Source organism: Neolamprologus brichardi, chromosome 19, assembly GCF_056152115.1.
Source record: "Neolamprologus brichardi isolate AB-2024 chromosome 19, ASM5615211v1, whole genome shotgun sequence".
NCBI lineage: Eukaryota > Metazoa > Chordata > Actinopteri > Cichliformes > Cichlidae > Neolamprologus > Neolamprologus brichardi.
In genome coordinates, this window is record NC_142122.1 from 11,174,594 (window position 1) to 11,196,329 (window position 21,736).

Consider the following 21,736-nt stretch of genomic DNA (forward strand, 5'->3'; position numbering starts at 1 on the left):
AAGGAGCAAATAGAGACCTTCATATTTGGTCATTTATTTAAATTTTGGCTGTAATTATTTTTTCCACTGCTATAAAAAGAAGACTTTACATTTTCACTGTGCAGATGGGACATTACAATGAACATTATATTAAAAATTGAAAGCATTTGTAATTGTGCTTACTTATGTCAAACACTTTTTAACCGTAAAAAATTAAACAAGAAAATCGTGGCTTATTTTTTCAGCTTTAAAGACTCTTAAGGACACTTTATGTGTCAGTTGTGAAATTAAAAAAAAGATATGGGGAATTGTAAGATTTTAAACTAATAAAAAGTCAGAAGCACATTGAGTTATTCCCAAAGGATAGTTGCAATAGTTTGATGATGCCAGGAGTCACATGTAGCTCTTACCCTGCAGTTTTCATCTGACACCAAAGAAGAAGAGCATCCTTGGCTGAGCGTGTCTCCTTCTGGTCCGCCTGGCCCGTTTCCACAATGATGTCCTGGATCTGAGAACAGCAACAAGCACAGCTGGATGGTAAATAATGAAACTTAACTAATGTGTCATGTTTGCAATCAAACAAGAACAAACAAGAAATCTGACTAATATTAATATCTTGCTAATGGGTTGCACCAGAAGGGAACAGTTTGTCAAAGTGGCACAAATATCACTGTGAAATGCATCATTTATCACAGCTTTAAGAAGAAAAAAAAAAAAAAAAGGGGGGGGGGGGGGGGTATTTGTGGAAAAGAAAAAAAAATAACTAAAAGTGATACATCGTCAGTGTTGCTGGCTGGATTCTCACAAAACTAGACATCAGATCCAACTGACAGAAAGAGGAGTGGTAATAATCGAAGTTTTTATTTTCCCACACAGTGGGCCAGTAATTAGAGCAGTGATGTGATCTGAGAGACAGGCCCTGAGAGAGGGGCGGCTAAATTTAGCCAGCTTTGGTTCTCCTTGGTTTATGCAGACTTTAAGATACAGACAGGACCGAGTCAACTCTTTTCTTTTCTGTTTCCTGTTCTTTTTTTTTTTCTTTTTTTTTTTGTCCTTTTGAAAAGGCTGAATAATGCAGCGGGCTATATTGTTTGAAGTAACATCTCTAAAAATAGCAGAGTTGCTGTCAAATTAAAAATAAATATACAGCCTCTCCAAGATGATAAAAGAGTCAAACAGACATGTTCTGATGCTTTGGATGTTCCTGTAGCAGCAGATAATAATGGCTGGAACCTGAAGGCATGGTTCTGAGGAAAAACAGACACTAACAAAAAATAAATAAATAACACTGCAAGGCAGCCAGCTGAAACTATCTGAGGCTGTCTGTATAACGCTGCATGCTGTATATGCTGTACACCCTGGCTTCACTTCAGTGCAAATGTAAATGTGATTAGAATGTAATTAAGATTCATTTAAATAAAAGAGGCTGCATGCTGTTAGTCAGTGGTAGCATAATTAGAGTATAGCATATGAAGTACAATAACATACTTGAAGTGATTGAGCTAATCAGGTTTGATGAACCTTTAACATGCATGCTGAAAAAACATGAATATTACGTGATCGCTGAAGTGTAATTCAATTTGTTTTACATATAATAACATAAAATAATGATATTTTTATGATGTTATTATATGAATTACCTTTCTGTCGTATAGTATACATATTAATGACACTAGTATTTTATATATATGAATATATAATAATTGCTGCCTTTTTTTGCATTCTCTGTCAAAATGATCCCACGCTGCTTCAAAAATATTAAAGTCAAGATTCTGGGGAAGCCAATCCATGACTGAGTGTGTTCGAAAATGTATTTTCTGGCATTTTATGGAGGATCCAAATCTGACCAAACTTTTCTGTGTTCATTATTCCATCTGTTTAGACAAGACCGAGAGTCCATAACACCTGTTATCACTGATTTTTAGTCCAGTTCTTGTGTTTCCAGCTTTGATTTTCCTCAGATGTTTAAGAGACACACTGCACACCATGCTGAGATATGACTGATAGCGCTTTGGGAATCATCTCGGTGGCACAAAAAAAATATTTTATGCCTGTCAGTCTGTATTATCAGTGGCATTGCCCGTGGATTCAACTAAAGAAATGAGAAGCATTTATATGCTTTTGTGATAAGCTGTGTTTACATTTACAAAGAATTGGTCTCTGTTTTCCTTTTCTTTTTCTTTAATCTCAATGTACACAGAAAGAATAGTCTAAAACAACATGACACAGACAATCACATGTCCTAGGTTTACCTGGAAACGCAAAATGATGGTCCAAATGAGTCCGAGGATGAGGCGATGGTTGCCGTCAACAATGTCATGGGAACCCATGTTCTCCAGGTGGACCCTTTGCTCTTTGAGGAACTGAAGAGCCTTGTCCACATTTTCCAAACAGTGGATACGCATCCTGCCTTTCGTTGGTTTGGGCTATAAAGACCAGAACAAAAAAAACGATTTTAGGAGAGCATTTCAAAGAAAAATGAATGACTACAAGAGAGTTTTGAGTAATATACAGAATATAAAGAGGAATATAAACTGGAACAGAAATGTTTCTTACCAGTCGTTCACCAGACAGCACTTCCAGCAGTTTAATGAGCATGCGTCCATCCCGCAGGTCCAGGTAGAGGTCAGAGATGCGACAGCCAACCCGGGACAGAATTGAGTTGACCCATTTAGTGAAGGTCTTCTTCTGAACCGCCTCTCGCTCGTCTGATGAGAGCACAAAGTTAAGAAAGAACATGAGCCCCATGAATAATGCAAAATCCTCAGAGCTACAGAGGAGCAGCGCTGGAGCTGGTAGGGATTTACAGTCTTGCACGAGGGCACGTTAGACGAGTGGAAGCCTGGGAGGCTGAAGGAAGAACCTGGCAGGAGTTACAGAACATCTGCAAATCTGCTCCAGAGCCACAGAAATCATGCAAGTTAAATTAATTCTTAGTACAGGGTAAAGCAAAGGTGTATACTTCTGCTTCACTGCTGCTAAAAAACATGAAGTTAGCATTGTCTGCAGCCAGCATCCACTCAAATTGTTTCCAGTTGTTAAATTCATCTCAGCTAATAATATTGTTTCACGCCGTACATCAAATCTGCCTCCAGGAAATATTATTACTTCAACAGCATAAATGAATATAAGACAATGAGACATTTAAATGAACTTCAACCCCTTCCAAATATTGGACACACCACCAGACCTAAATTCCATAGAAAACCATTGCAGTTTATTAAAAAGAACTATTCCACTTCCCCCTAATTTATATTCCTTCACCAACTTTACTGTATTTTAATTAAATGTGATTGGCAGACAGAATTAAAAGACCGATCAACCGGGTGCAAAACACTGTGAGCACCAACAAGAAATGTCACTTCAAAGGAAGAATCAGGCTCTGGGCCTCCAGGCCTGTTACCCATATGCCGGTTCAGTAATCCATCAATATCCACCTAACAGAATCTTCATTAAACAATCAATCTCGTCAGCATGCTGCCCTTCTGGAGAAGACCTCCTCTGTATGACACAGCCAACTTTAAAGGGCCCATTAAGGGGATAAGGTCCCATTATCCCCACTGTATTTGTACAGTGCATCTATTTTATTAGAATCCGAACAGCATGCCAATCAAACCATCCATCAAGCCTCTTAAAATGCTGAAAAATCTCAAAATCTGGCAGTTGTGACCTTTTACTTGATTATGGAGCAGATATTAGCGGTCACTTCCGCTTAAACTGGTAAATAGCATGACTGCTCATATGTCTTCATGATTTTTTATATAATGGAGGCTTGGTGTCTGCTCACAAGGGAAAAGCTTTACTGTAACTATCAATGCCTCCTCAGACATGATGCAGCGTATTTATGCCACGTGTTGTAATTTTGTTAAAAATGCTCCACGGGAGATTTGCACGAGAGCTCGGCAATGGCAAGGCAGAAAGATGAAGATAGCATGAGCATCGCACACTGAGAGGTTTTTGGGAGGATGAGCGCTGCCCACATGGTGACACATCACGCTCACGCAGACACGCGCGTCATATTAAAATGTACGGAAGATATTCCTCCTACTCAGCAGCAAAAATAAAACCAATTTTGATGGGACCATATGGCAGAAAGACCCAATGTACTACACTCTGTTTATTTTATTTGTGGCCAAATGCACAGTGAATGGAGATGTGGGAGGTCTGAGTGGGTGTATTGCTATAAATGGGGATTCGGTGTGTTTCTATAAGACCTACTTTAATGACCTAAATATGACATATTACAGTGTTTTTTTTACATATTCATTACATCTTTCAGTGTTATTTATAAAACCAACCAACTAAGCAAAATGTAGAAGCAGTGTATTAAAGTACAGTACACGCACCATGATTCAGTAGCTTGTATAACCACCTTTATCAACATTAACATGAAGTAATCATTTTCTGCATAACTTTGTAAGTCTCTCACATCATTTTAGAGAATTTTTAGCCAGTAATTCTTTACAATTTTGCTTCAGTTCATTCACTTTTGCACACAGACAGTATAAAAATAGATGTGGCCTCTGGGTCAGAAAAATGAAGCCAATGTTAAAGTGCCTTCTGCCTTCTGCATTCTGTCTGAAAGCCCCTAGATGGCAATGGTTGTGGTTGCAAAAAGATTAGTGGTCCTATGCAAGTCTATGGGAAAGGGGCTTTCTGTCGTGACCTCTGAGAACACTTTTCTGCCGACTTTACCGACTCAGTTACTCGTTTTAGGCCATATTAAATAAAAATAAAGTCTAATTTGTAAATTTTAGTCATACTGTGCCATGTTTAAAATGAATGATCTGTGGTATGAAACCACCATTGGCTAACAAGTTATCAGTCACGTGTCATTACCCATAAGTCACAATCTGTACTTTCTCATCACATCTATTTTTTTCCAACCAAAACGATGATGGCGGAAATCCTCAACTCAAGGCTTCTGAAATATGGTCGAAATTACTCTTATACACTATGTGGGGTTGCAGGCATTTGTTTATGCATGTGTCTCTTAAGAGCCCACTACAGCATATCAATCAGGTTGAGGTCTGGACTTTAACTGAGTCATTGCAGCATCTTGATTGTTTTTTCCTTTTTCAGCCATTCTGCTGTAGATTTGCTGCTGTGATCGGGATCTTTGTCCTGTTGCGTGATTCAGTTTGGAGCAAGCTTTAGCAGTCGGACATATGTCCTCACATGTGAGACTAGAATACTTTGTTATACAGAGGATTTCATTGTTGACTCAAGGACTGGAAGGTGCCCAGTATCACCCCTTCATCACCGTGCTTGACAGTTGGTATGAGGTGTTTGTTGTCATTAGGCTGTGTTTGGTTTTGTGCATTATGGCAGACATCTCCATGGTGGTCTTGTCTATCCAAAGGGCATTGTTCCAGACGTCTTCTACTTTGTTCACTTGTAATTTCGCAAAACTAAGCTTTGCTGGCACGTTCTTTTTTTATTTCTGGCAACTCTTCCAAACAGCCCTTCAGGTTATTTACTTGAAGATTTAGACAAATCTGATATGTAGCTTTAATTATTGTTGCAGTTCCTCTGAGCACTGGTTAAGAAAGAAGATGAATGGCTGTTAATAAGTCACTGGTATCAGTACCAGACAATAAAAAATTAAAACTAAGATAAGGATAAACTGACAAAAATGTTAGCAGTTATTACTCCATGAAAAATAACCTGAATCAGAAACATTTGTACAAATTACTTTGCAGCAGGTAATCCATTCATAGTATAACCAAATACAACAAAGATTAAATGGATGTTCAGTGCATGAAATTATTTCAGCTATTGAGAATTTTATTATTTAAAAAATGGTCAAATTCTGCGAGAGTAAAAACCCCAGAGTCAAGTCAATTTAAAATTAAATCTTGCTTGGCACCACAATAGAAGTTTGTAAAAGGATAAATTGATTTAACACAGAGGATTTAATTGAAGCTCAGAGACCTGGTACACTAATTTACACTGGATCAAGTAAAGCAGAAGGGTGATGCTTTTTGATTATACTGACCTTGATTTTACTCACAACTCAGTACAAATCCCCACCTCTCCCCTGCTTTTGTTTTATCCCACACATAGCTTCCTAAACTTTAGCTCAGTGATGAGACATTCTCTCCTCAAGTCATCCCAGCTTGCACCACATGACTTCCCTTTGGCATGCCTGCTGCAGATCGCCCCGTTTATTCCAGAACCCGAATACAGCTGCAAACCACGGAGTGCAAAGGACTGCATCCTTAAGGACTGGTGTAATAAATGATTCAAACACTGAGGTTGTCGAGAACAAGTAAAGAACAGCTCAAGAAGAGGAACAAAAGAAGAGGTAGTAGAGGGAAGTTGTTAAAGATATTGATTTAAAGGTTAAGAAGGACATAGAGGGGGGAGACGGGGAGTCTGCTAGGTAAACCTGTCAAGAGGACGAAAGGAAAAAGAGGGTGAGTCAGATCTGAAAGAAAGTAATGGGGAGAGTGACTGCAGTGTTAGGTTTAGTCCAAAGAGACCCATCCAAGAGAAGAGACCAAGACACATCACCAGCAGCATCGTTCCTACTTTTAAAAACCGCCCAGTGAGCAACTTTGAAGCAGCAGCTCGGTCTTTAGCATATCAAAGAGAAGAAATCAGGCGTTATTGTACGTAAAACACAAGGTGCAGCGGAGCACTGTAAATAAATCATGCTTCCTTCTGCTCCCTTCAGCAGAACAACAGCACACACTGCTCGGCTACATCCACATGGATAACTGCGCCATGAAAAAGTAATGACAATTAAAACATGCAAAGCTCCATTAGTGGTGTCAGTGTTGATTTAGCACAAATGGTCCCATCATTATCTGTCAGCAGCACAGAAAGCAGAGACACACGCACAAAAAGGCTCGAATAAAAATAAAAACTGTAACAAATCCTTTCTGAACTATTTGGAGTGCTGCCTCCAGAGGGTTTTTGAGAGGAGAGGACAATTACAGTGCATCCCTGCGACGTGCACAGAGTTTTGCCGTATCACTTCACATCGGGAGACCTTGAGAGGGGACGCAGCCCACATGGATGCTCCCGGCCATTTAGGAAGCATGGGAGGACAACGGGGGAGGGAAGATAGGAGGGGAGAGTGTGAGGGAGGGAAGCTGTTGTTTGCATGCACCCCACTGAGCTGTCTCCAGATGAACAGTTCAACAAGCTCAATATGACATAAGTGCTCTGTAAAAATAAAAAAAGCCTTCGGCCCTCTTTGGGAAACTAAGTTCTGTTTAATCCCATAAACTCAGTTATGGGTTTTTAGAGCAGCAGAAAATTATACTTTTAACCTGATTACTGACTCATGATCTGGTTACATCTGTGATTTTAATATTCGAGTATTGATATACTTATAAGAGTTTCTCTTTGCTGGTCTCAGAGTCGATTTACAATGTAATAAAAATTTGGAGCTTTTGCATTTATATCACAGAAAGTGTGCGTAGCAAATTACAGTGAACAAAAAAAGAAAGAAAAAAATCAATCACATCAATTAAAAGTAATGAGATATCTATTGCAGATCCAATTAAAATTAATAGAGCCCTCTGGACATTTCACAGTCCCACAGTTGTTGAGTGGTTAACTAGAATTTACATTTCAGATGAAGACAAAAAGGACACCTGGGGTCAAAAATTACTAAGGAAGAAATTTAAAGTGTAACTGAGGGTATGAAATCTGGAGGGTGACTAAGACCAGATAGCTGTATAATAATAACAATAATAATAATAATAATTTAGTGTCACCACTGATGATTTTAGAGGCACTTCACTTTGAGAATATGAGGCCACTAAGCCTGCTGAATTATGACCTTCAAATATTATTTAAAGAATACACGATTTAACACCATGAATTGCTGATGGAGAGCAGAATAGATTTGTAAATGTAAGTCAGGGGTTTCATACACTTGAGAGTACTTAATAATAGAGAGCTCAAATACAGCGGTTTGCTGCCTAGGAGACTGTTACATACAGGTTATTGGATAAGCTTCAAGAGTACGTGCTTGCTCTGGAACCTTTTACCACAACACTTCATGCAGCTTTTTGGTTTCCTAGTAAATAAATATGGAAATAATATAACATAGTTGCTGGAAGGGATGCACTTTTATTCTGGAGAGATCACTCACATAAGGAGGAATGTCACCGAGGACAGCGCTGTATTGATTTGCAGTGATCCGAACCATAACGTTGCATAAGAGAGCCTAGCTAGACACCCCAGCTCTACGGGTCATAGGTTTGGGTTTTCCATTTGCTTTTTGACCTTCTATATTTAACACGAGACAAAGATAGCATTTCTTCTTAAGTCCAAAAGTTTTCTTGGCTCTCTTGTTTCAAAAATAAGACGTCAAAATAAGGCGAGCTCAAACTCAGTCACAGGAAGGAGCAGGAATCGGGACACGCCTCCTCTGATTACTTACTAATATGGAATATGTTGTATATTTGTGTTAAAGCTATTGAGATGTTTGTCTGCGCCGTGTTCAATGACACGCCAACACTAACATCAACTCAGATCTGGTGGACTCACCAGGAAAAAGAAGACTGGAGCACCAAAATCCATGATTTTATGAAACTGAGCAGGTTTATTGGTTATTAATTCAGTTTTTGATTAATATTTCATTTTAACATTATTTATGTAGTTCGGCTTAAAAATCTGTGAAGCTAGTGTGCAAAAGTGCAAAATGCAAAAGTATCACAGTTTGTAAACTGATCAATCAAAGCTATTCGAAAGCATTAATGTTGGATGGAAGTGAAACATGAACATTTAAGTCCAGCTTATAAATATAAAACTGGCTGTACTAATAATTTGTGATACAGGCTGAGTATAACCTTACTGTTCATCTGTTCGTCGCCCTGCTGTTGCCATGCTATTAAATATTAAGTGTAAGTGCAGCAGTCATGCTGTATGTCCAACTTCTTTCACTTCGCTTTCATTTTTTTTTCCACTGGACTGCAGCTGCGTCTTGTCACGCCTGCTTTTTGTCCCTTATCCAGCCTCCCGCCTGCTATCAGTGCAAGCCTTACTAAACACTCCTCTGTTTCACATGCTTTTACTTTGTAATTTCTCGTCCACTCTTTGACTCCAGCGAAAGCCCGATGACTTATTCATGCTGATGGAGTTTCCCTGTATAAAGCTCGATCTGTCTTTTCCCACAGTCAGCTCTTATTGAGTTTGGCCCAAAGGTCTTAGAGCACCCCGTTACATGACTGAGTCATGACACTGCCAGCTCAACCTGTCCCGCAGCTATCATACTGTGCTTTATTAACAAGACTGACCAACACTTCCCTCCTATTATCACATATTTGTACCACCAAAAACATCTCTAAATGTTGGATTGGGCTAAAAGCAGGCTATACTTTGGCAGATATATTCTAGGATAGAGAGAAGCAGTCATAGATAGGATCTAGGTGAGTAGGTTAAATCATTCATCAAGCATCCAGTCTCAATGCAAAAATAAGCTTTTTTTAAATAGATATATAGCTGGTTAAACAATGTCTATGTGAGATTTGGTACATCTACTAAAGCTTGACCTTTCAACCAGATTTTACCCTAAATATCTGAGCACTACAGTACTACTACAGATGTCTTCTAGACATCTAACTGACTAAAACATTTTGCTTACTGGGCAAGTGGATTGTCTGAGTCTTCATTACATGTACTTGGCAACTGCTGAGCATCATATTAATGCATATTTGATGCTCCCAGGGTTTCTTGATGCGTTCTCACGCAAAGGTATTTAGAGCAGCTGCAAAAGAAGCAAGTGAACTGTAAAGCCTGGCTCAAGCTTAAAGAAGACATAAAAAATAATCTGAGAATCAATCCATTGGTGAGATTCTATTTATAATTAGAAAACAGCAGAGGATTAAGGGCTTGGAGAGAGGTGCATACACCGCTGGTGAAAACTAAAAGGGTTAAAGGTCAGTCAAACAACTCAAAGACTGCTTCTTGTAACCTCGACGGCAGACATACTTGACAACAGCGAGCATGTGTACATTTCAAAAGTAAACCAATAAACGTGAAACACAAATCTTATTCTGCCCAACTGCAGTCTTGGCCATATCTCCCTAATAGCAGGTAAATAGGAAGTAAATAAAATATCATGAAATGCATTTGGCGGATCAATACACATCTCAAGACACATCCCTGATTTGGGGAGGCTTCAAAACTTTGCTGCTTCACGTATCAGTTGCCTCTGCAGTCTGCAGAATCAGTCAATACTTGAAATCTAGCAGAGGCAGGGGGAAAAAAAAGCATTTCCCCTCTCTGTTCCTGCATCGTCTCCTCCATTTTCTTCCACTCACTAATGCACTCCTGTCATCGGGGAGTTGGAGAGCATAGTGCAAGCTAACAAAAATCCACTGTGACGGCAGACCTCTCTTTTAAAACCTTAATAACACGGGCAGGGAGAAGGTAAAACCATCAGAGAAATTGATTGTTTTTTAACACCACCAACGCAAGTCATTCGGGGGAAAAGGAGGTTAGGAACGAAACGCACTCATACTTTGTACTTTGGAAGAGTTTATAAGTGGAAAGGGCCGTACGGAGAATAGGTGGCACAATGACGGATATGTTTCTTGTTTATAAAGAAAAAACAGGGCACAGAAGAATGCGTAACAGTAGCCAGCCATGAATGGCTTTGGAGGGAAAAACATCACAACCTTTTTAGGAGTTTGCCTATGAATTATTTAAAGTCAAGTCAGTGAACAATTGGGGCAGAGCCACTGCTTCCTGGAAATAAATAAATTACAACCAAATATATTTAATAAAATGGCAACTGCTATGGAAGTTTGCACTTACTTCCTGCTGCCTTTTTCCAGTTCTTACAACAGGATGACAAACTAGCCTCACACTTACTCAACTCGCAGCTCGACCTCCCTGCCATCTCACCCAGGCCTAACAAGAAACCCAAGTTGGGTAAGTGAGGGGCATAATTGGAAAAGTGTCTGTGAGGCATAAGAGGGTGAACAAACACACGCACACACGCACAGCTCTGCCACCAGGACCCTGTACCTTGCAGCTGCCTGAAGCGCCCGTCCAGGATGGAGTTGAAGCAGATGTTAGAGGTGCTGTAACTCAGCCAGCGAGCTCGCTTCATACTCTTGGCCGAGGAGGAAGAGGAGGAGGACGAGAGGAGGAGGGGGGTGGGGGCAGGGGTAGCATGGGGGCGAGAGGGCCGCTGACGTCTGGGAGTGCAGGAGGAGGACGAGGAGGAGGATGAGGAGAAAGGGGACAGCCCCGTGGGCGCCACGCCAAGCGGGACATGCAGGATGGTGCCGTTCTTTTCCGGGTGGTGCTCCGGCTGCTGCTGCTGCTTGCAGGTGCTTCCCCCTGATGACTTCCTGCTCTCGGGTCTCTGGGCCCTGTGGACCGGCGGCGTGCTCCTGCTCCGGCTGCTGCTCACGCTGACCCGCACAGGTGCTTCCTTTTCAGGTGGCATGTAAGAGCGACTGGAAGCCTCCCTGGCCCCTCCGCTGCTGCTCCGAATGGCTGTAGTCTCCCTGCTGCTGGCCTTCACGCTGATCTTGACCTCTCTGAGCCGGGGTTGGCTTATAGGGGCAGTGCGCAGCAGGCACGGGCTGCTCATCTTGACCCCCAAACAACAACAACAGGAACACACACCGCCTCTGGAGCCAGCAGAGGAGCTTGGCACACCACGTCTCTCTTCTTCCCAGTCTCTTGGCTCTCTGTCCTCCTTTCCAGATCCCTCTCACGTTCACTCCTGCTCCCTCCCTCCCTCCCTCCTCTTCCTCCTTCCACTTTTTCACTCTCCTCACTGCTGCCGTGGTGATGCTCTGCCTCCACTCTCAGGCAACACCAGAGCTCAGGCAGCCTTCAGTTCAGATCTGAGTGGTTTCTCCAGCTCCAGCCGTGCATACATTATGTTTCAATACATCCGCGTGTTCCCACAAACCCCCTCCTCCCCATAGACAAACACTCCCACAAAGTCGTGACATCGCTGAATGTTAACTGTACACATGGAGAGGTAGTTTTTTTTTTTTTGAGCCAATAAACCATCACGAAACTGAAGCATATCTTAAAGAAACGTGTCTTTTCTAAGCCAAAGTAAGACGCAGCGTAAACTAGTGTATATTCAGTACGGCCTGTATGTTCTTTGATGGCTTGCTGAGAGCATATTTCTGAGCTCACAAGCTGTAAATCAGCAGCGGGTGTCATTCACAGCCTCTCTCATCTCTTGCTTCTCTTATCACTTTCCTCCCTCCTTCACTCTCTCTCTCTCTCTCTTTCTCTGACAGGAAACACTTATTGCATTACAGCAGCAGCACTCTAACACAACATCACCAGCACCCACACACAGAAGCCTTCATCACTTAAAGAGACAGCAGGAAAAGTAGTGCTTCTTTATAAACACAAAAAAACAAAAAAAACAAAAAAATATCCTGCAAAAGGCGAAAAAAAAAACATACTGGAAACGCAAAATAGGAGCCGGCATCAAACCTGCGGTTTTTTTTGTCCAGAGTATCAAATATTGAAAACTACTAAGATATGGGAGTTACTGAATCTAAGTTCAAATCACAATTTTGGTACTGACACGTGCCTGTCGTCAAAAAAAAAGATGGCTTTGATGAGAGAGGTTGATGTTCATCGGCAAAACTGCTACTTTAATTGTTGTTATCCAGCCCAGAATTTTACAGAGAATTTGCCTTCTGTGTTTGCCCATTTTCTGTTTTTTGTCTGGCGCCTTCACTGCTTGAAGTAAATGGTTGCAAAATTGTTTGTAAATTTTGTAAAAGGAGGAAATCGGGTTAGACTAATGAGCCGCAGCAGTGAGAGAAGCAGCATTAACATGATTGAACGCGATGACGGAAAAGCAGCTAAGTGACACCAGTCATCTGTGTCTGCAACATAATTCTCCCTAAAGCGGTTTTCCTTGTTGGTCGGTGAGCCCAGTTTTTCCACACTGGACTCAAATTGTATACCCGCCCCTAACGGCCTCACAGGAAACCATGCATAATATATTCACGCATAATATATATCACACAGAATGTAAGAGCCAGTGTGTGCTTACACAAAATCCAGTCACAAGTTCAAGTTGTCAGCTTTTGTGTCAGTGATCAACTACATTGATCTGTATTGTTAAAGCCATTCTATTAAATATTTATTTTCTTATTATAGTGGGTCAGATTGCTAACTCTCCATTAGCCCTCAGTTTGCTGAGATAAAAGGATCCTTTTAAATGTCTTTAAGCATATTTTTTGCTTTTATATCCTGCAGATGTTTGGGTTCAGCCGCTGCTGCCTTTGTATGACCGCCAGAAGTAGTAAATATTGGACTTGTGTTGGTCAGGTGGATCCAAAGATGACACAGGGAAAAGCTAATGTTGCTCAGTGTCTGCTGGGTGTCATTGCCCACTAACAGGTTTGTCATTTAAACTGTATGTGGTGATGATGTGTTAAATACTAGTGTGTTTGAAAACATTTAACATTTAAAAAATGCTTTTGTTCAAAGTTCATTGAGGACTACGTTTCAGTGTCAACATCATTACAATCTCTTTAAATATCTTAAGTCCTTCCAGAAGTCTGAACTTCACAGAGATTAATTTGTGTCCTATCTCTCTTGTGCACCGACCATGGTGTTGACCCTCCATCACTCCCCTTTTGTGATTCGCTTCCTGCTACCACAGGAACACTGCTATTTAAAAACTCAGAGCAGCAGGCCCACAGGTGGGTCACAGCTTACCAGCTTAGCCAGAAATCCCAAAGATCTGTGCTATGGGAGCAAGAGAGACAGGGCAGCTGTCCAGATCGGTCAGACACTGGACATTCAGGGAATGTGCAAGTGATCCCAGTTATTTGCAGAGGGTGTGGAGCAGTGTCAGGGCTCAGCTGCTGGTTGGGTGTAACTGTTAGATTCATCCATACACAACCAACCCTGGAGAGTGCTAGCTAACTACAAAGCCGTGGAGTAAACTCAAAGCTGACCTGCGGTGGGAGTTTTGTCATTTTTGTAACAGAAATCTAAGTGAAGGTTACAGTTTTATTCAACCCAACTAAAGTTAAACAGGTGCTCACCCTTTACAGCTCATCCTCTGTGCCCTTCTCTTTCGCTTTTAAAAAGACTGTCATCTCGAAAATCTGTCACCGAGGACGCAGCCTGTTTACTATGCAGGCACTCACCTGCGAGGGCCTTGATGCGCGAGCGCTCAAACAGCCTGGCAGAGCTGTTGTCATTGTCTAGTTCCTCATCAGAGAGGTCAAAGCGGGTGTTGATGTGGCTGTACTGCTGCGTGATCTCCACATTGTCAAAATCTGTGGTGGAAGTCATGGCGGCAGCCAGGGTGACGAGTGGGCGGGGGGACGGCTGGCGGCGTCCTCAGGTGGTCTGGGTGAAGAGGGAGATGAGCAGATGGAAAAAGCGGCAGGATGAACCCGGAATGCTGAAGGCGACCTGAGACAGAGGGCAAATACACAGAGCACGTCACGTTATGATTGATTAGGATTATAATACAAGAATAACAGCTTTCTAAACAAATGATCATTTATTCCCTGTCCCAATTATTTCAGTTAGAATGATTAATAGAAAAAAATGACAAACATTAATTGTTTGTTAACAATTGTAACAGTTAATTGTATATCATTGGGCTGTTGGCTGCAGAATGTAACGTTAATTTAGGGACAATATAAAGGCAGTTTTCCAATCTAATAGTCTAAAAATGTCAAAATATTATCTGCATCACAACCAGTGATGATATTTACAGTTAGTTGCCATCCAACTATTGATAAATTCTGCTTTTATTCTGCAGTTCATTTTTTTGGGAGGGGAGTTTAAGTTTCAATCTATACGAAGCTGTATCTATAACTGACACCAGAATTTAATTTGGGGCATTGGTGTGATATCAGCTGCAGTTTTAGGATATTTTTACACAAAAATCAAATGTATGGCAGCTTTCAAGCTGCCCACATGAGTTTCTGTGCCCCCTCCTCACAGTCTCCATTTTGTACGTGTGACTTTGGTCAACTGTCACAGCGCAGTGTGTCTGTGTATTCTTCGTGTGGAATGGCGGGTTGAAGGGCAACCACTCAGATAGCTCTATCTGGGTGCAGCATAGCTCTCTTATCATGCCACACGGGGGAGGGGAACCCCTCTGTACAGCAGAAACGTGACGAAACCGCCTTCTTTTGAATGATGCCGCTCACGTAGTTCGAAGTACGAACGTGTTCGTGTTTGCGTCTTTTTGTTGGTGAGAATAGTCATGTGAGCCTAAGTGAGGCGGGGAGTCTAACTTAGGTTAATGCTCCATTAGATGAAGCATGGGGGTACAGAACATGCCCAAGTCCCCCTTTACAGCACAAATTAAGGGCGCATGCATTTTGCTTTTACTAACATTAGAGTTTTAAATGATGGATTACAGATAAAGGCTATAATCTGTAATCTGATGATAATAATTGTAGTTTTTGATGTGATTCTAAAGTTCACTAATAACAGTAGATGCACTCCATCTCTACGAGATTATCTTTACTACTGGCATTATGTTATTATAAGTGTAATACTTTTAATAGTTTACCTGCACAGTGCTTGGTATTTCATATGATAATCAGTACTTTGCATCTTTATGATTAGTTCAATATTACTTTAAAAAGTGGCAAACATATATTAAAAAAACTTAAATTGTCTCTACTGTAAGTATTTTATTTTACTAAATGTACTTTGACACAAATTACAAACTACAGAGGTTTGTTTGTTCAGTCCATTCAGAGAAGAGGCCCTCAGTGATGCGCAGTAATGGCATCCTACAGGTGTCCCTCCTCCTCCTGCTCAGTATCAGTCCTCAGCAGAGGGCTGTTATCAGCACAGGGATGCTCCACCCACCACTAGGGATCCCCTTATCACCTCGTGCACAACCTGGCCCGGCATGACTGCACGACGCACTTCTACTGCACAAACCCTCTCTAACACAGCCCACAAATTCATATTCACAAAGTGTCACAAAGCTGTGAGAATCGAATCGTGTTTGGGGATTGACCGACTGCTCCATTTAGCAGCTGAACACAAATCCAAACATGTTTATACACGGTGATGCTGCAGTCAGTTCCATTTGGAGACATGCTGAGCTCCTTATTATAGAAAGTCCAGTGAAAGAAAGGTCACAAGTTCTCTGCCTGCCACAGCACGTGTGTCTCAATAGCAAGGTGTCCTCTCGTGGTGTCCTTGAGTGAGAGGGAACACTCTAATCTACCTGCTTGCTCACAGAAGGTCAACCTGGAAAATGTTTTAAATATTTGAAAAATACAAATACACAGATGTAAAGTTTGGCATGCATAAAAGGCATGTGTGCACTGTTGCATTTTTCTAAAGTGATTTCATTCTGTTTAAAGTTATTTTTACCCATCATATCACTAAATTACTGAGTTTAAATATGACGGAAAATTGACACAGTTAAGTTCTGACGCCTCTACTAATAAAGCTTAATTCGATTCAATCTTTTTTTTGGCTGATTGTGGATAGATTTCTATCACCTACAGTAGATAAAGACCCCAGAACATGTTCCTGTTGTATATAAATCATTCTAGTGACTCCACGCTGTGAGTTGGTGGGTAAGAGGTGCTGGATAATCTCTCCGAAGCAGTAAAATGTCAAGAGGGATGATAAGAATGTCAGCTGGAATTCCTTCAGATCCCCACATGTTGCATGACCTGGGTGCGTGTAAGTATATGCAACATGAGCTTGGACTTTTGTGGAAACAGCTCTGCATATAATGCCAGCAGAGGATCTTGGAAAAAATATTTAAAGGTGTGAATGAAAGTTTTACCTTTATGCTTGGCCGAAATTAGTTGGTAACCTTCCTCTTACTGCACTTACTGGACCCCCTTTTTTTAAATAGCAAAACTACACTGTGAACAAGTATGTCCAATGCAAACATCAAATCAGCACCTGAGTTGAATTACAACTCTGCAGACCATTTTTCCAGCTGTAAGAAAATGTTACGCTGGTGCTTGCTCTGCACTCTGAGCAGAACAAAACATTAGCTGGCCATGCATTATTCTGAGCAGCACAGAGTCAGATGGAGAGGATGAAATAAGAGATGGGTGTGGTTGAGATGTGTGACCTACAGTGTGTTTGTGAAACTGTAGCGGCAGGAGCAACTGGACTGAGGAGAGGTAGGCCTGCGGTCCAGCTGAGAGTAAATCTGAGACATAAACACCAAACACTCAGAGATCAATATGGAGTAAAGAACAATTACTTGCTTTTTTATATATAAGAATGAATACCGAAACCAAGAGTAGAAAGGATATCAATCCATGAAACATAAGCTAAAAGAAGAAGCTCATTTCTTGTGGTCAGTGTTGTTTGGACTTCAACAGCACTGAGTGTGATCCTGCAAGAGGTTAAGATGAATCGATAATAAACTATTCCTGGAGTGTGTTTACACTGAAGTCCCTGCCTGGCCAGACAGAGCCACACATGCTCACTTGTCCTTTTAAGGGGAATAAAGCTGAACTTTCTTTGAGCAGGAAATGTGCCATATCTTTGCCTTTCAAAGGGCAGCAGACTGCTTTCAATCAAAGGTGAAAAGGCTTTGCAAGGTGCTTTAACAAAGGGAAAACTAGCTCACATGCTACAGTGGAATGTTTTCAAGCTTTGGCAAACATAAGCGATGGAATGTAACGAAATACATATTTCTGGCGCTTTTCTTGGGTCACTTTTATAAAAAAAATAACGACAGGCGTAAGAACCATGATGCAACTTTAGAGTGATCTCTCCTAATATATTGGACTTGAAACTAATATGACATCAGTAGCATTAAAGTATTACGTACATTAAAGCACCGGTATTAATATGACAGGAAGCCCACTGGAGACACCTTCTGAGTACTTGTACTTCGGAAATATCTAAGCACACGTTTCAGTAGCATTGTGCTCCTTTAAGTGACGGAAGTATACTTGAAGTATAGCAGACTACTTTTGAGCTAAGTGTTGCTTCTTTTAGATTGGTAAATTATCTGAATAGTTCCGCAATACCTTCTGGAAAGCGCATAGTTTTGTGCGCAATCGCGCGCAATGGCCTATTTCTGCGCAAATTTATAGACGCACGCCACCCTGGCTGTTTTACAGTAAAAGAAAAATTAATAACTTGGGAATTTGTATATAGCTTTATTAAAACAATGTTTAGCGGTTTTATCAGTGAATATTATAACAATGATAAATCATTCAGAGCTTTTACGTTATTATTAAACATGGCAGCCCGGATCAACAGGTACTTTGGAGGAAACTTAACCAACAAACAACTGCGAACAGTAGTCTAAATAAATGAACACGGCTCCCTTACTATTTGCACAAAGATCATTAATTTAATTTTGCAATGGCTCATTAGTTTTGCCTTCAGTTTACACTTACTTGCTTCTGGTTTTTCTTCTGTCCGAAAGTGTTTATCTTTAGTCTTCTTCCTGCCAGTAAACCAGTTATAATCCCATTGACTCAGTGGGGGTCCTGGTCAGAGCGCACAGAGGTCTCCACAGCTCGAGGTGGGCACAGTCCTACACTGGGGACTAGGGAAAGGGGCTGAAGGCGCCGCGCGCTCCACGGTCATTCCCGAAAGCCAGGCGAGTGACCCACCCTGCAGAGTTAAAAATAAAGTTGGCGCATCCAGTACATGATCTGTGCGCGCAGGGGACGGACATTCCTGACAAGGGCTGGTGACTCTAAATGGCAGAGACACTTCTGATGTCCTGTGCAACGCCTCCTACCCCCACCTCAGTGCACTCCACCCCGCCCAGAAAGGGCTCTAATCGCGCACACGGCAACCACCCACCTACCTATCGAGACCCTTTCAGAAATGTCACCTCCAAGGCAGAGAAGAGAGGCCAGGACATGGAGAGTGGACACACCTGTGTGATGACGTCAGAGTCAGAAGAAATGACATCAAAAAAGGAATAAAGCTCATTTGGAAACCATTTAAGCGATATAACTGCACCGATATAATCTTATTAGAAACTTCATTAAAGATATAGTGCAACACCATGTTTCTAATCCAGAAGCACTCGGAGAAATATGTTTGTTTGTTTTTTTAATATCACCTTTCAGTACAACAATATCCAAAAAGAAGTTCAGTCAGCACTAAAGGTAAATGTTCTGCTTGCTACATACAAGGTAACTAAAACTGAACACACAACAGGTTTTGATGCAACAGTTTGTGTCATAAAAAACAAAAATTATTTGAAAAATGGCTAATAACAACTTATTAGCAACAAGAAGTATGGCGCTTATAATAAAATACATACATATCACACCAGAAAAACATAAATATATATATTTCTTAAGAAATAAAAATATGCTATAAAAAAAACAAGAAATTATTACAAACAGCTGTACGGAGGTTTGTTTTACTGACAATATTAAAATTGCAATCTGTAAGTCAAAATCTTGAGTTAGGCATCTCAAAATTCTGACAAGTTAAAATCTTGCAATTAATTTTTCCTGCTAAAGTTTTATTTTCCTTCAACCTTCCATACAGCTCCTACTGCATTTTTCACTTGTCTCTTTTTCTTTGGTGCCTCAGGAAACAGGTTTAGTTGAACTTTACTTTCAGAGTCAACATTGTCTTTTAATGACTCCACATAACATGGCTTCATATCCAAATACACAAGACCCGGATTGTCTGAGAGCAGTCTGGCCTTTTCTCATCTTAGTTAAAAGAACTGTACACATTAAAACAACAACCTTTTTACAATCCTCTTCAATTTTACTAAATGCATAAAAGGTTTTGTGCAAGCAGCCACAAACACAGCACTCCGAAGAACAGCTACATAACACATTCAACAGCATTTCAAACAGAAGGCAAGAGAAACTAAATAAATAACAGGCTTCAGAAACAAGTGGGAGGGGAAGACCTTAAAAACTCACCTCATGCAGAATCGGGGTACTGAAAACTATGAGAGCTTAACCCTGGAGCTGGATAATAATCTCATCAACACGTTGCATGTTTGACATGAGGGCATGAACCATCATGTTCTGGTTCAAAACTGATCTGCCCTCATGCCCTTAAGAGTTGATAATAGTCAAAAGGTTCCCAACTTTCCTCTTCCTTGTTTTGCTACAAAACCTTTTTTCCCCTCGTGTTTTTCTGCAGTGAGCTGATTAACATTTTCAGCTACAAAACAACTCCTTACCATTCCTCCAGGTTGGCCTACATGGTGCTACTATATAATACAGTATATAGCTTACATATCTTTCTTTTCCATTTTTGAGAATTGCTAAGAGATATTTGAAATTCATATTCTGCTGAATTAATCTTATTGAATATGTGAGGAAAGGCTGTAGGCACACAAATGTAGCGGGAAAAGGACTAAAGAGAAGTTTGTGAAAATTGTCTTATTTGGTTCTGTCTATCACTACACTGTGGGGTTTTTTTGTTGTTTTTTTTTATTGTGCATGTGTGAGGAAGCAGTCAAAGATGTACACTGGTGGATTTAAAACATTAACAGAACTGGCTGCATCTGTCAGTCAACATATAAAAGAAAGTAATCAGACGAAAATGTCACTGAGGAGGTAAAATGCCTGCTATTTATCAGGGGGATATAAGATTTAGAGGGGAAACTTAAGTGGTCTCAACCTGAAAGCACCTAAAAGCAACTGGCAATAACTGCAATGCCAAGTCATTCAATTAAAAACATCTAATCTTTGGTAAAACAGTCTTGAAAATATTCATGTGCATGTACAAATATAGAAAAACACCAATATTTTACAAAAATACCTTCATTAAGAAAAAAAAAGCTGCTTCAACTTTGTGTCTGGATATAAAATGTAACAGTGCCCTTAAAAAAAATCAAGTAAATAACATTTCAGGTGCAAATTCAAAAGACAGACCGACTCCGTGACGGAGAGGATCTAAGTGCTCGCTGCTAATGATGCGTCTTTGCGCGTCCCGTCGATTTACGAAGAAAGGAAAACATCAAGATCGGCGATGACGGCTGCCTGTCGTCTGGCAACAGCGTTCACGAGGCGGTGAGGAAAAGATGGAGTTCCTAGGTCCAGCTGAAAATAAACAGAAGAGGAAACGGAGATAACAAATAACATCCATGTAGTACAGCCTGCAAATTACACTCACCAGACACTTTGTCAGGTGCACCTTGCTAATTCTGAGCTGGACCCCATTTTCTTTGTGGAAAGGGTCAACAAGGTACTGAAAACATTCTTCAGAGATTTTTGGTTCACATTAACATGAGAGCTATACCTCACACAGTTGCTGCAGATTTGTTAGCTGCACATCCAGTGAAACAGCCATTAGAAGATTAGGACACACTGCGATCAAAAAGGGATTGATACAATCGGTACCAAGGTCTCCTGAAGTGTGTCAAGGAAATATTCCCCACACCATTACACCACCAGCTCAAACCACTGATACAGAGCAGGATGGATCCATGTTTTCATGTTGTTTGCACCAACACCACCTGAATATTACAGCAGAAAACGAGATCCAAACCTGGCAACATTTTTTCATGTTTCTACGGCCCAAAGTTGGTAAATCTGTGTGAATTGTAGCCTCACTTTCCTGTTCGTAGCTGAGAGAAGAGGCACCTGTTGTGGTCTTTTGCTGCTGTACACCAGATATGCTCTTCTGCATACCTTGGCTGCCTAAAGTGGTTATATTTGAGTTACTGTTGCCTTCCTGTCAGCTTCTGGCCACTCTCCTCTGACCTCTGGCATCAACAAGGGATTTTTACCCAGATAACTTTTTGGACCATTCTCTGTAAACTCTTGAGATGGTTGTCTGGGAAAATTCCAGTAGATCAGCAGTTTCTTAAATACTCAAAACAGCC

At 40.8% G+C, this 21,736-nt stretch overlaps 2 protein-coding genes across 4 annotated transcripts in view; both read right to left on the reverse strand.

Moving 5' to 3' along the window:
- The window catches only part of sptb (spectrin, beta, erythrocytic), a 42,410-nt gene extending 22,576 nt beyond the window's left edge, over nt 1-19,834 (reverse strand). The window contains exons 1-6 of one of the 3 annotated variants that reach the window (XM_006798776.3): nt 19,821-19,834; nt 18,315-18,534; nt 14,097-14,367; nt 2,536-2,687; nt 2,232-2,405; nt 390-487 (exon numbers count right to left, since the gene is read on the reverse strand). In XM_006798776.3, coding sequence (XP_006798839.2) covers nt 390-487; nt 2,232-2,405; nt 2,536-2,687; nt 14,097-14,244 — 572 coding nt within the window. In that variant the 5' untranslated portion in view covers nt 14,245-14,367; nt 18,315-18,534; nt 19,821-19,834. Of the gene's footprint in view, nt 1-389; nt 488-2,231; nt 2,406-2,535; nt 2,688-10,971; nt 11,611-14,096; nt 14,368-18,314; nt 18,717-19,820 lie in introns of those variants that run through there. The other 2 variants (XM_006798775.3, XM_035911080.2) reach the window with 2 other exon arrangements.
- stard9 (StAR-related lipid transfer (START) domain containing 9) overlaps nt 18,968-21,736 on the reverse strand; it is a 37,955-nt gene continuing 35,186 nt past the window's right edge. The window contains exon 32 of the mRNA XM_006798774.2: nt 18,968-20,951. Within this exon, the coding sequence (XP_006798837.2) occupies nt 20,850-20,951 (102 nt within the window). The 3' untranslated portion in view covers nt 18,968-20,849. The remainder of the gene's footprint in view (nt 20,952-21,736) is intronic.